This window comes from Mya arenaria, chromosome 14 (genome assembly GCF_026914265.1).
Source record: "Mya arenaria isolate MELC-2E11 chromosome 14, ASM2691426v1".
Lineage (NCBI taxonomy): Eukaryota > Metazoa > Mollusca > Bivalvia > Myida > Myidae > Mya > Mya arenaria.
In genome coordinates, this window is record NC_069135.1 from 36,924,527 (window position 1) to 36,938,689 (window position 14,163).

At 33.2% G+C, this 14,163-nt stretch overlaps 1 protein-coding gene across 1 annotated transcript in view; it reads left to right on the plus strand.

Moving 5' to 3' along the window:
* The window catches only part of LOC128216068 (soluble guanylate cyclase gcy-36-like), a 43,637-nt gene that overhangs the window by 14,478 nt on the left and 14,996 nt on the right, over positions 1-14,163 (plus strand). Inside the window, exons 4-5 of the mRNA XM_052922660.1 lie at positions 8,760-8,833; positions 9,165-9,265. Coding sequence (XP_052778620.1) covers positions 8,760-8,833; positions 9,165-9,265 — 175 coding nt within the window. The remainder of the gene's footprint in view (positions 1-8,759; positions 8,834-9,164; positions 9,266-14,163) is intronic.

The window sequence follows — 14,163 nt, forward strand, 5'->3', positions numbered from 1 at the left end:
TGTTACTTAGTTGTTTTGTTCAACGCACTTTGTTAAATTTTCATTTTAGTCATTGATATTCTTTGACATTTGTATATCGTGTTATCTCAATAACACCAATTACCATTTAAAATCATAAAATGATAAAAATTGACAACAACAACAGCAACCTCGCAACAGCATAAAGCACACTTATGAGTATACATGAGAGGGTATCAAATATAAGTATCGGTGTATATGTTATAAACTTATAATATTTGGGACAATTTATTTCAATTACATGACAATATAAAGATTCAAATTTATAAACATTTCATGATTTAGTATAAAGAGAATGTAATATAGTGAACTTTGTTTAATAATAGTTTGAAATTAAAGTTATTACAATACAACACGGACAGCTATATCAACAGAAGGGTGCTTATATATAATTTACTCTGTACTCCAGGGAAACATAGGCAAAATTCTAGGTAAGGTGTTATACGTCATAAAATCAATCAAATTTACAATAGTTCTTCCATTGGCATTTCGCACAATGATAGTCAAGGCACTTATCTTGTTGAAACGGTGTTTAGGTATTTTAGTTAGGTTCGTCTCTCTGAATTTGGAACGAAAAGATTGTTTACATTCTGTGGCTTTTGATTATTTCCTTTTTAGTTTATTTATTCTGACATTGGAAGTGCGTTCTTTGGTTCTGATTTTTTACTTCCATCTCAATGCTTAAAGCTTCATAACCCTGATTTTCAATAAAAGAAACGTTTATGACAAAACAGATTACTGCCACTCTTATCGTAACAGAGAGAAGACTATTAGTAAACGTAAGCTTAAAAATACTAAAATACATTAAATCCTTATCTTCTATAAAGATATTATGTTTTCAAGGTCCAAAAATGACATATTCAGGATAAAAACACAGTTTCAATTCACGCAGTTTTCTTATTTGAATTTTTGAACAAACAATCTTTCAGTTTATACATCCAATACAATCTTGTTAATACTCGTACTTCTGATACATTTGTGATACGATATCAGCGATACAAACCTACTTACCAGGTCAAAAATATCTTTCGATAATACAAACATTCGCAAAAAATCCATCGTTTTGTTATGCACTGAACACGTCCCTCACCTAAAAGTCCTCAAAAATAATTTTCGTTTGTATCCCCTGCGATGGAGAATGGCGATGTAGGAGTTATTATATCAATGCAAACAGTAGAAACACTCTGAAACCATATATGAATATTCAATTCCAAATATAACAATAAAAGTAAAATCTGTTTTATGATTTTTTTATGTCGATTGACGGTTTCGATAGTTGTTTCTAAGCTCAGCTCGTCTCAATAGCTTTACTTGGTTAGCCTCAGCCTCTGGTAATCGAAACAAGGGTTTTAAAGTGAGTTATTTCTTATGTTTTTAATCTAGCTCTCTCTCGTCGCCTCTTACATATGCGAGAAAAACGAAGACGACAATTTGTCTATAAGTTATAATGCTCCCAGTCAGTTACATTTTCACAATGAATGTGAGCGCTATATAAATGAAATCAACAGCAGAATTATCGGAATAGTATTTAAGGAACGACAGTTAACTCCCATATAATTAAACATTTGGAACAAAAAGTCAAACACCTATGTGTATTATTCTGCAATTAGTTTACCTTATCCCTGATCGCAACCAAAACCCCAAACCAGTATCAGAATAAATCTAGCTATTTTCTTTTTTTTCTTTTCTTTTCTCATCGTTATGATATAACAAATGTAGTGTTTGTGAAACAAGATCACTATAACTGGCAATGGGCTTTTGGTACGTATTTTGCAAATTCATAACACGGATATATGGCAGAAAGTTTTTATAAAGCGTCATTATTATATGTGTATGTTTGTTCTCGGAGCTTGTAATTATGACTAAAAGAACACGTATGCTAATGTATTAACTACTTATTGAATGACTGTCTTAATATCATGATTTTAGCGATAAAGTTCCAGGGATGGAAGAACAGGAATTTATTAAGTTAAATGTACATTTTTTGAAAACTGTATTACATCTCTACATAAATAGGCAATTATTGAGAAGTTGAGTGTAACGCATACTTTAAACATCTTTGTAATATGTGAATACAATTTGCATCCTAGCTTAAAGCAATGTTTCACAACATTGTCCAATTCTGGCCTTATGCATTTGCATGATTATTGATATCAGTTCATGAGACCTTTCTCCCCCGGATATCGTTATGGTAACAGAAATTCTTGTTACCAGCGGCTTCTTAAGGCGGTTGCAGTGACAACATCTCATAAGTCGCTCGTAGAGTTCCGGCCGGCATTCCTCACTGACTATAAAATTTGTGCAGAACAGTTATTTAAGGCGTTCCCTTACTAAAATCATTATTTTTGATTCCAACCTCAGAATCAAACAGTCCGGAATGGTGATTCAAAGACTTACGGATTTCGTTAATCGATTGACACATGTGTGATATATTTGAACTCATACATCCTCCGATGCAAATGGTCGTTATAAACTTAAGGATGTTCATCAATATAGTGTTCATGTTCAAAGTGCTTCTTCCTACAAAAAATCAAATCACTCATCAAACGACATAGAGAATGGTGATCTGCCTTCTCTTATATTAAAAGCTAAGTGTTATTTGCAAACAAAGTTCGACACACGGGGTTCAGTTCTATCACATTTTGCAGATGCACATGGTACTAAGTAAGGTTGTTATAAAGGACAAACAAAGCCTGCTTTATCCTGAAATTCGACTTCATGCTTAGTCCATAGTACAACTACCTTGATGACGTTTCGCTCAAAATGTAGTTTATATATTTACATATAAGTAGCGCTCTCTTTCTTTAATGAGTATTGTGTGCACTCAATGTACCAATTTTAATTACGCTCGAGATATAATCAAACACGCATGATTCAGTATTTCTTTAATAACACTGAATCAAAGTTCATAGCCCCTTAAGAGCAATTTAATTCGAAGACATTTGTCGTAAAGTGTTCAATTTTATTTTCCCCTTCTCTGTCGCTTTGATTTTTCTTTTTTGGAGATTTTGTTGAATTGTTTTTTATCAAATTAGCCACTGATCACATTAATAATTGTACAGCTTCTCGTGACAATGATGAGTCTTCAGATTTGTTTCCCCCGGGAATGTTCAATTACTCGTCTGTTAAAATGTGAGATTGTGATTAAGATTTGTTATCAAAATTAGAAGAGTAAGTCGAGTCTGTGTTTAGGTAAGGTATGGAAACGAGCATGAGTATATTATAATTTGCCTCACCTTATTGAAAGTGAAGCTGAAAACATTGACTGATAAAACGATTTTATAGCTTGTTTTACACATCCCTCATGCATTCAACTCTAAGGGCTTATCAAATGCTCCATAAATGCTCCATAACCGGATAACAATTATCCCTGTCTGTATGCCAACATCAAAGTGCGTTTAACGTGCAAATGACCTTTGAAAGTAATGCACACCAATATGAGTGCATGTTTTCGTCATACAACCGGCTATCACAATGGTAAAATTGGAATGCAAACTTAGATAAAGCGATATCTACAGATCGTTAAAGCCGAACTAAATCAATGAATAAGCGCTTATATTACTTGTTAAAAGAGGTACTTATCTGTTAAAGTTTCTTAAGCGAGCGTTCGTGTCTTCGTTAAGGGAACGGTTTAGAAGGGTACGGTTTAAAAGGGAATGGTTAATAAGGGTACTGTTTAGAAGGGTGCTGTTTACGGTTTATAAGGGTAATGTTTATAAGGTAAGGGTTATAAGTGTAGGTTTACAAGGGTACGGTTTATAAGGGTACGGTTTATAAGGGTACGGTTTATAAGGGTACGGTTTATAAGGGTACGGTTTAGAAGGGTATGGTTAACAAGGGTACAACTTATAAGGTTACTGCTTATAAGTGTACTGTTTATTAGGGTACTGCTTATAAGGGTACGGTTTATACGGCTACGGTTAAGAAGGGTACATTTTCTCCGGGAATGTTTTATTACATTTTTAGCATAACATTGACTTTTTTCTAAAAAAACACAGACCTTGGCATGCGCATAATAAGATATAGTTTTGTCAGACATACTTTTTCAATAAAAGTAAAGGCATGATATTGTAGAACATGAGTTAAGGTTATCCGAAAAATAAGGGCATGTTTTGTGGTGTATGGTTCAAGATTGTCTAACAAAATAAGGGCACATTGTTTTCTTCTTATTGTTGTTGCAATTCGTATTGGCGGTGGGAATTAGCTTTGATTGTCTATCAAAATAAGAGCATGTTTAAGATTGCCTGTCAACATTTGAGTATGATCTTATTCGGGATTGTTTTAATTTATCTCTCAAAATGTTTTTGCAGGCTTATCATCCACTTGAAACCGTAAAATATTATACAATATGGGGACGTCACCATAAATATCTACATGGAATGGTTTACGCGAAAGGTTTTGAACAAGAAAATGCTGACATTCGTTGTAGAAAGTCCAATATTTTACTCTGTTAAAACCGGTTTTCTGTTCAGGAACAACTACACTTAAAGAGGAACTGAACCGAGGTTTTTTAAGTTCATTGAGATTCTGGAATCTGTGCACCCTCACTCTATGTTATCGGCTCTATCCAAACATTGCACATAATAAAGCATATATTTAATATAATTGGTAGTTTTGTGGATAAATAGATGCATATACATATTGTAACATCGCACATTATTGTCCTGTCTTTGTTCACAATAGATTCAAGTATTTTTAAGACCACGAACAGACGAATAAGAATTGCACTCAATCCTTGAATATTGTTGGTTGTATTCGATGTGACAGCTTGATGGTTTTTGTTCATTTTCTCTCTCTAAACAGTGATGCCTCTGCATATAAAATGCACGCTTTAGGAAATTTGTTTACATATTTAAACTTCATTATTACAAACAGTTTCTTAAAACTGCACAGGGAAATCTGACTAACATTATCTCAGCCAACATAAGAAAGATGTGATCCTATGTTTACGTGTATTAAAACCTCTTAATAATTCTAAAAAAATAATATTGCAGCCTGTAAATTTAGTTCAGAAAATGGGGGAATCAGATTTTAAGTGCACGTCTATTGAGACCGATATTCAATATAAATTCTTAATTAATCTTAACAGCTTTTGCAATTTGGTTCACTATTTTGAAACCTATTCAGAAGCGCAAACATATATTACTTTAATAGAATACAGATATCGTTGATCATGTGTATATGTGTATTAGAACAACTTAATAATACTAAACACAATATTGCAGCCAATTGCCTGTCCGTGGAGATCAGAAAATAAAAAGCTGTACCGAGCCAATCCCATTTTATTTATGCAGGTACTGCAATACTGGCATACAAATAATAATCCAAGGAATATATATGACAATTATATGTAAACTTAATTCACATATAAGGAACGGTCTTTGTCTTGTTAAGTCGTTTTACAGACTCGTCTGATTGACGCACTGACAAATATGTACAGCTACGAATTCAGCTGACTCTGAGCCAAATGCCAATATGAATGAATGAAATAGGTTTCCAATAAATAGTTGCCAACGATGCTATTTCCAAGTGACAGAGAGAAGTGTTCATGTGAACCCACAGCTGGCGTTAATGATGACAGAGACTAAATTGGTCTAGAGATACCATGCACGAACATCTTAACTAGTACATTCAAAATGCCGTTCGCTTAAAATCGGAATTAATGTTGTTAGCTTTATTAGTGTGTAATTATAAATTATGATGGATTAAAACAGCTTTTAATTTTGTTTAAAGGACTGTTTAGCTAGATATGGTAAGTAAATACAATTTTGAAATATAAATTGCATGTGTGTGGTATTATGCTTTTTTATAATTCCAACGTACACTTTGAATTAAAGTTAATGAAAGATAATAAAAGTTAGTAATAGATAATAAAAGTTAATAAAAGATAATAAAAGTTAATAACAGATAAATAAAGTTAATAAAATATAATGAAAGTTAATAAAAGATAATAAAAGTTAATAAATGATAATACAATTTGATTAAAGATAATTAAAGTTAATAAAATGTAATCAAAGTTAATAAAAGATAATAACAGAACACATCTAATACTATGAGTTTATAAGATATAAAAAGACTTGCTAGGTTTGCTTCTTTTTTATCAGATTTACGTGTTGGAAATACAAATGTACCATTTAGTTGGTGTCCCAGTATGTACTTATTAAGTAGCGGATAATTCAGACACGTGTAATTTGTAAGGACAATACACATAAAGGAAGTAATATGACAACTAAAGAGTGCGAAATAAGATATCCGTCATGAAAGTATGTGTTAAATTATAAAACCTAAAACTCGTAACTGTCAATTAAATTCATACGCAACATGGATTTAAACATGTTTAAAAAGCATCAAACGAGTCCTTGGACTAAGGTTTGGTAAAATTTATTTCAATTATATTTGTGAAAGAAGAGCGTACATCCACATTAACGTTGTTTCTCGCTTCCGGATTTGGTTAATGGTGATCCTTTCTATAGAATTACCTTCGACTAGGTCGTAAACTTCACAGGCTATGGTTATTTTGATGCTGTTTTCTCAATGAGATGCATACAGGTCAAATAATTACACTGTAAATGACATTCTTTGCGCTAGCAACGATCAACAACTTCGCTCCGAGAGTGCTAAATGACATTAATCATGCGGTAGCTATCACCCCGATCGAATACATTTTCATTATAAAACTTGTAGATGCTTTAAAGATGCAGTTTCTTAAAATGCTTCACGTAAATTTTCTTACAGCTCAGCTAATTAAACATGCGTCATTCTTTACAGAAATAAAGGGTGTTGATGGAAAAATGTCAATAGTATTTTACATGCATCGTACCTATTGAGCTTTATGGCTGTGTGGCTAATTAATATCGGGCGGTTTTATTCAATTTTGGAGTTCTGATCTGTATGGCTTGTGACCTAACTTGAACTTGTAGTTATAAGTCGACATGGCAATTATTCGTAGTTCATTTAAATCATACAAAGGCAAGACATGCTTATAATAACCAATTACTACAATATATTTGCACAAGATGTGTAATATTTACAATAAAAGTCAATACCATTTATTGATAAAAAGTGATAGCTGATTGCGGTTTATTTGTAATTTGCTTGTTAAACAATTCAGTTAATGGAAAATAACGGAAATCCATAGAGTTACCCGTCAAATGGTCTACCAGAATTTGAAATATGATTATTTAACAAGAATCGTATAACATAATGATTTTTTACTAGTAAATTATCAGGAGTCTAAGGACTTTGAAAAGGCCAGATTTGTATGGGCTGAGACAGTCACTGCTTGTCGCTGTGACATTGGTGTTATAGTCTTAAGCCTACTATGTCAAGTAATATGTTATAATATTAATTGGATGAAATAAAAGCAGTAATTAATTCCGCCCCAAACACGCTTGTTACGTAACATGAAGTAAGCATGTGAAGCTGATGATATCAATCAATAATTTCTGGATATGCTTAAAACAGGTGGAATAAAAACTTATCAATGTTTGTTCACTTTTGTAACTACAGTATTTAAAAGTGGGGCAGGTCGTCTGCTACAACCAAGCTACTTTGAATGTAAACATCAGCACGTGGTAATGTTTACAACAGAGAGTTCATAACCCTCAGAACACCAATTAGCCACTCCCCGGCAAATTAAAATTTTCAATCTGACAGTTGGAATTTTTTCTCAAAGTCATGTTTCTAGTAATGTTTCAAAAAAAAAATCAGGATTTTTTATTTGTGTAACCTTTTTTCTACATGCCTGTTAAGTGTCATGTCTAAATGTTTTGTAGATATTGCTTAATTTTGAAAAAGTGTCCCTGAAGTGAAACATGCATACAATTATACAAAAGCTTGCCCCAGCGCCACCTTGAGGTTTATATAGTCATGTTGCCCCTTTAAGCATTTCAGATAAACACAAATATCAAATGTATATAGTTAAACAAAGATTCGGAAATCACACGCTTTGTGCGGCTTCAGCGACATGATAGTTTTAATAATTTCTTCTACTGAAAATTAACAATCGAGAAAATCAACGGAGAACGTTTCGGCGATAAATTATGCTTTTTAATGTTAAGTTGACCCTCGGCTGAATGTTTGAAAAATGATAAAAAAAAAAAAGAATTTTCGGATACATTGATGGAAGACTTAGCAGATTTGCTAAACTTGTTTATGTTTTTCCCAAACAATCATGAAGGGTTTGTTCTACTTACGTATGATATTTTTTTTCCTGCACTATAAAATATATGTTAAGCTTTGTTTTTCGTTTTAGAAAATTTACTTCTTACGTTTAAAAACTGTAATTTATTTTTCATCAGTACTATAATAATCATTCATTAGTTTCATCAGTACTATTATGATCGAAAATGCGTTTCGCTGACAAAAATCGCGCTTTTCCAGCTTTTATCAAACCAATACGCTTTAATTGGTATTTCTATTTCCGGTAAATTTACGTCTACAAAAAGGCTTTCCGGAACAGTTTAGTAAGATGTCATATATCAGATTTGAAAAATTTCGCAAACAATCGTTAATCAAGGATTGATTATATTAAGCAGACTTTAATTCACCATTGACATTATCAAGGTTTGGCTGAAATTCGAGCCATGCACATGCCAATGTCGTATTGTAAAATTGCCTATTGTTTGACATTACAGAACCTGATGTCTCCTTTTCATTACTGTTATAACAACTTTTGCCATTCAAACTTTTTACGTCTCGTAAGTAAGCACTACATGTAATTTCATATTATTTCCTTCCAGTATGGCCAAATACACGTATGTGTGAAAGAACTGGTGGAAGAAAAGTTTGGAGATGAAGCCTGGGGCAAAGTCGTGTAAGTTCAATAGATTAGTAAATAGTTCTTTGGAAACAAATCACATATTTTTATGTATGTTTAAGTCAGTGAAACAGAAAAACATATAAACGAAATTATTTCATATATAATGGATCAATTTATGAAAATTCTATCTTTACCGATTTCGATCTTAAATTATACCTTGTGTAAATCATAACACGATGCACGATGCTTTATATGAATTAACCAAATCGGATTCGCTTCATTTTCGCTCATCATAATAATAATAATATTTATAAACATGTAATCGCTCAAGATATCATACGCACATTTTTTAGGTTTATAGCAGTAACCTGTTTGATGTTTTCAGAAAGAGTTCAGGACTGGACGAAAATGATCACTTCCTTGTCTTCCATCGCTATGAGGACGAAGTCACGTTCAAACTCATAGGAGCTGTATGTGAGGTCTTAGGTAGGCTGTTATTGTATGGCGAGTGTTCTTTCGAGTGCTCTTTTGTAAACCAACCTTTTCGACTAATTTCTTACAAATGGAAAGTCCTGAATTGTAGGAAAAATAAGCAAAAAACAATAACAAAACCAATTGTACACACATCATTAACCAAAAATGTATGCGCATTGATAAAAATTATTAACTTTTAGAAACTTAAATAATACAAACCAACATTATGAGTACGGACACTTTATATTTAGTGTTCTATTTGAGGCGTATACTATGAAATACTTTGATTTTCTACATACTAAAGTGTTGGGATTTTTTTCAAGTATGAATTAGTTTAATTTATTTGAAGAAGTTTGTTTAAAAGATGTATATGAAAACTGTGTAAACGTGTAATGTTGGTAACTGCGACATTCATGTAAAATGGCAAACATCAATCAACACTTCATAACAATAAAAGCACTACATATTGAGAATTTAAATCACATGGTTAAATTCCTACAATTGTGTGACGTTATTAACTCATTGCAAATATATTTATGAAACATAATAGAAGTAAAGCCGAATTAATGAAGCGCAATAAAAACACAACACAACGAACTTTGACAATTACCTGAAGAAGAAATACATTCTTGGAAAACGAGTTTTAGATAAATAGAGTGTTTCATTATTGAGGAACTTGTGGCAATGCAATTTGTCCAAATCATTGTGATAAAAATAACAATACAATGTAAAAAAAAAATACCCAGTGGTCATTATTCAGTGTATTTCCACCATCTCTAATATGAACTGAGCCAACTTTGACAACTTAAATAGCCAATATCTTGCCAAGTTTTGTTTAAATGGCACCAAGCGCGTGTAGCAGAACTTCTAGTTTGGCAGAAACCAATGTGAGTGGTACAGGAAAAGGATACTTACCAAAAAAGTCACCACAAAGATCGTCATCGTTGCCAAACACAACTCACATAATAACCCATTACGTAAGCTTTTCTGTATATTAACGAAACGAACGTTGCAACAAAGTAGTATCATTCTTACCAAAAATGAATATGTGTGAAAATAAGTATGAATTGAGTTCTATTGTTTGTGATTAACATAGAGCCTTTAGGTATAAACAGTTTAACCTACATACAGGCGCTGAAAGGGCTTCCATAGTAAAAAAGGTTGATGGGGAATGTCAGTAACTAAAATGTTTAAGACATTTTTGTTTTTATTTAGTTTTGAGGAACATTTTTTTTTTCAAGACAAACACCATTTGCAACAAGTTTTGCTGAAATAAGGAGTTTAAGCAATGTTTACTTTTATGTATAAAATTATCAAGACTAACCAGAAAAAAAAAACAGTTCGGGGATATCTGTAAGAAAATTCCTTATTTAGATAGAAAGCTGAAGGTAATATACCTACTAATAATACAATCAGATTGATAAATAAAGGTGTCCATAAAATTGTAAGGACATCGTATGTTGAGCGTGCAGGGCTCTCACGGTGTTACGAATCCGTACGAATCCGTACCAATATCCTTCGATGCCCGTACGAGCTCTACCGGGGCCCTTGCGAGCATTTACTGACTTCGACAATTTATTTGAGCTTGTCGAGAACTGGGGAGTCCCCGAGTGTTCTACGAATTCAAAGTCCGTACGATGCTTGCAAGAGTCATCGATTTCCGTACGGACTGCGATATTGCAAAATTTCGACTGTAAATCTGCTCGCACCGAGCTCGTAGCGAAGATTGGACCAGAATATTAGGTTTAACTCAAACAGTGGATAAATAATTAAAATAATTGAAACTGGCACGCGCTCCTGGCGACCTTCGTCTCGTTTGATGTATAAACGTCAGAAATGCAATCGCATAAAGCCCATGTCTTGAAGTTAGCTTCCTTGTGTGTAACCCCATACGCGGTTATTGGGAATCTGATTTTAATAAGATTGCCAGAAAAGTATCCTTAAATAATATCTTATATTCATACTAATACTTAGTGATCGTTCATTTCCACAATAACAATGGTTCGTTTTGATCATTCCTGTATATGTGTCATGTAAATGAGGATAATAGCAGAATTAAAAAAAAACATCAATTTAATAACAACTATATTAAATGGGATATATCATATACATAAACTTTTATTATATATCTGCAACATACTCAACCTTAATTCTCTACCCAAACATGTACAAAGACAACCCTAAGTTGCATTATATGCTGATTGGCTTACGTAAGAATTAGCAAAGCGTTCAACTATGAGACTCTGCTTTTATGACATGTTTATTTCGTCAACTCATTAGATTTTCTCAGAAGTTTTCATATCTCATCAGGTCTCCTGCTATGCCCCCTCCTAGTATTTATATATATCAATAGTAATCCTATATATGTTGTAATAAGCTGGAGATTGGGTGTATATTAATCATTGTCGTCTTGTACAAATATGCCATAATCCTACATGATACCAGAATCTGTGGTGTAATACGCTCTTAAAAATAAGTCTTCATAAATACTGTGCTAATCTTTGCTAATCTATTGATTATGCATATAAAGGATTGTTTGTACTGCAGATTCTCCTTGTCACGAAAATGTTCATCATCAAGGTCATCAGTTTTTCTTTCTACATTTTCGTAAATTATACAATTTTTTTTGTATGAGCACCACGCCCACTTATTTAATAAGCATTACATGATAAACTCAATATCTATGTTTAACATCAATTGGGTATATGATGATCTCTGTTTTGTTATTTAGAGTAATTAACGATACAGAAGCTCATCAAGGTTGCGTTTCGGTGGTCTTTTTGCTTAGAGTTCTTTATACGCTTACTATTAAAGCATAGGTTTTTTGTTATCCGTGATTTTAAGCATTTCTGGTAGTCCGCGGAAGTATTATCATAATCAGAGGACGCAACTGATGGTTCGCTTTTGGAAATAAACTAGTTATGGGAACGGACTATTGAAACACTCCGTAAAATTCAGAATCTTTTATACGACCGTTTCAAAACGGAATGTATTTTGGAATCGCCTGCTTAAGGGTTCTTTTGAAAGATTTTGTCTTTATCAATTTTGTCATGATATAAATTATTTTAATTGTTTGTATCAAATCGGCACTGTGCCGTCTTTATGTTAGAATATTGGAAGTTCTAGTCATCTGAACTTCACGTGTTAGGCTTTAAAGCGTAGTGCCCATACTGGTAAAATACGACGTGTCGTACTAATGATTTGTTCAAGGTGAGAAGCATTCCTCTTGACCGGTATGACAGTTATCTTGCCCAAATGCAAATTATCTTAAGCCTAACACGCTTAGACGTCTTATTGAAATAAGCCATATAACTTTACATCCGTCATTTATAATGATAATTTTGAGTATTTTGAGTATAGGTATTTTCCTTATAAAGTTCCCAAAGTCTTAGATATGAGAACATTTTGCAATAGTTACGAAAACTGAGCTGGTGGGCTCGATCCAGCTATTAGAGACTTAATATTCGATAATTTACATACTTGCTTAGAGTATTTTATTCTAAAATGATTTCACGCATTGCAATAAGTTATAGTTTAAGTTGATTTAAAATTAACGTTTTCTAAATAGATGATATTTTGTGTGGGTTTGGTCTTGCACTTGTTTGCATTGAAAAGCAGCTGCCACTCTTTTGCGCAGAGTGGGCTTCAAAGGTAACGCTCAGAGCCGCCTAGTTTCACATAATGACTTAAGTCGCATAACATCTAAAGCAAACACATTACTGCTATATCAGTTAATTGTTAGTAATACTGTCTTAGCGATTATAGAATTTCAGGCGGGTAAACACGTCCTGTATTTATGTGTATTTCTTCCGTAGTAATTTCTTTATAAAGCTTCACGTCATTTGCAAATAAGTGGATTATATATTTAATATATATAACCCATATAAACAGTACTGAAACTAGTACAGACTTTTGGGGCTCTCAACATCTCGTTTACATCATTCACCTTTTTATATCTGTCGAGGAACACTTATTCTACCAAATTTGTTTTGCGTTTCCTTAAATGTCATTTTCCCAGCCTTTTTAGTTGTCTACGTCCGCGTTTCTTAATGTCTTTGCTTGATATTACACTCAAGAAATCGGATTGGTACAGAAGAATCCTTTATGAAACTCTTGTTGGAGAGATGAATATTAATTATCTGTTTCTAAGTGATCGACAAAAGCTTCTACTTTATCGCATATCTGCTGATGAAACGCTTATTTGGCTGCAGTATTTTGTCTGCGTCCGATAGGGTAACCTGATTGTTTAATATCTCCGTACAGGATTTCCGTCTGGTAATATTGCGGCAGACGTCTGCGTGAAACTAATCCCTTGGATTTCATGTATTTTTGAGTTGATGCTTTTATTTTAATGTTATACTTTAGTTGGAACTTAATCTTACATTTCGTCAAGGTAATGCACTCTTTGATAAGACTTACCTTTTTCTCTTTTTTTTTCTTTATTTATGATTGTTGGGATTAGAGTGAGGTTTGTGCACGTAAACTGGTTAAAACCTCAGGTTGTCTGGTTAGCGCAGTGGTTAGCGCACTCGCTTCTCACCTAGGCGACCCGGGTTCGTTTCCGGCTCGGTCGCATGTGAGTTTGGTTCGTGGTCACCAAGCCGGACAAGTGGGTTTTCTCCTGGGTTCTCCGGTTTCCCCCACAACACAAGACCACACTCTCGCGTAAAATCGTGCCAACGAGAGTGATTAATATAATGTTGTAATAACATTTTACTGACCGTTCAAAGGCGGTACCTAACATCCTTAATAAACATACCTAGTTTTTATATAGTATGTAGGCACTGTTCTATTTGTGGAGTTTTGTGCTGTTCTTCCATGTTTCTTGTTTGTGATTTTTTGTTTTTGTGTTCTATGTCTTTTACACCTTTTTTCGGACCATTGCATTAATGTTTTTCCCTAGATTGACT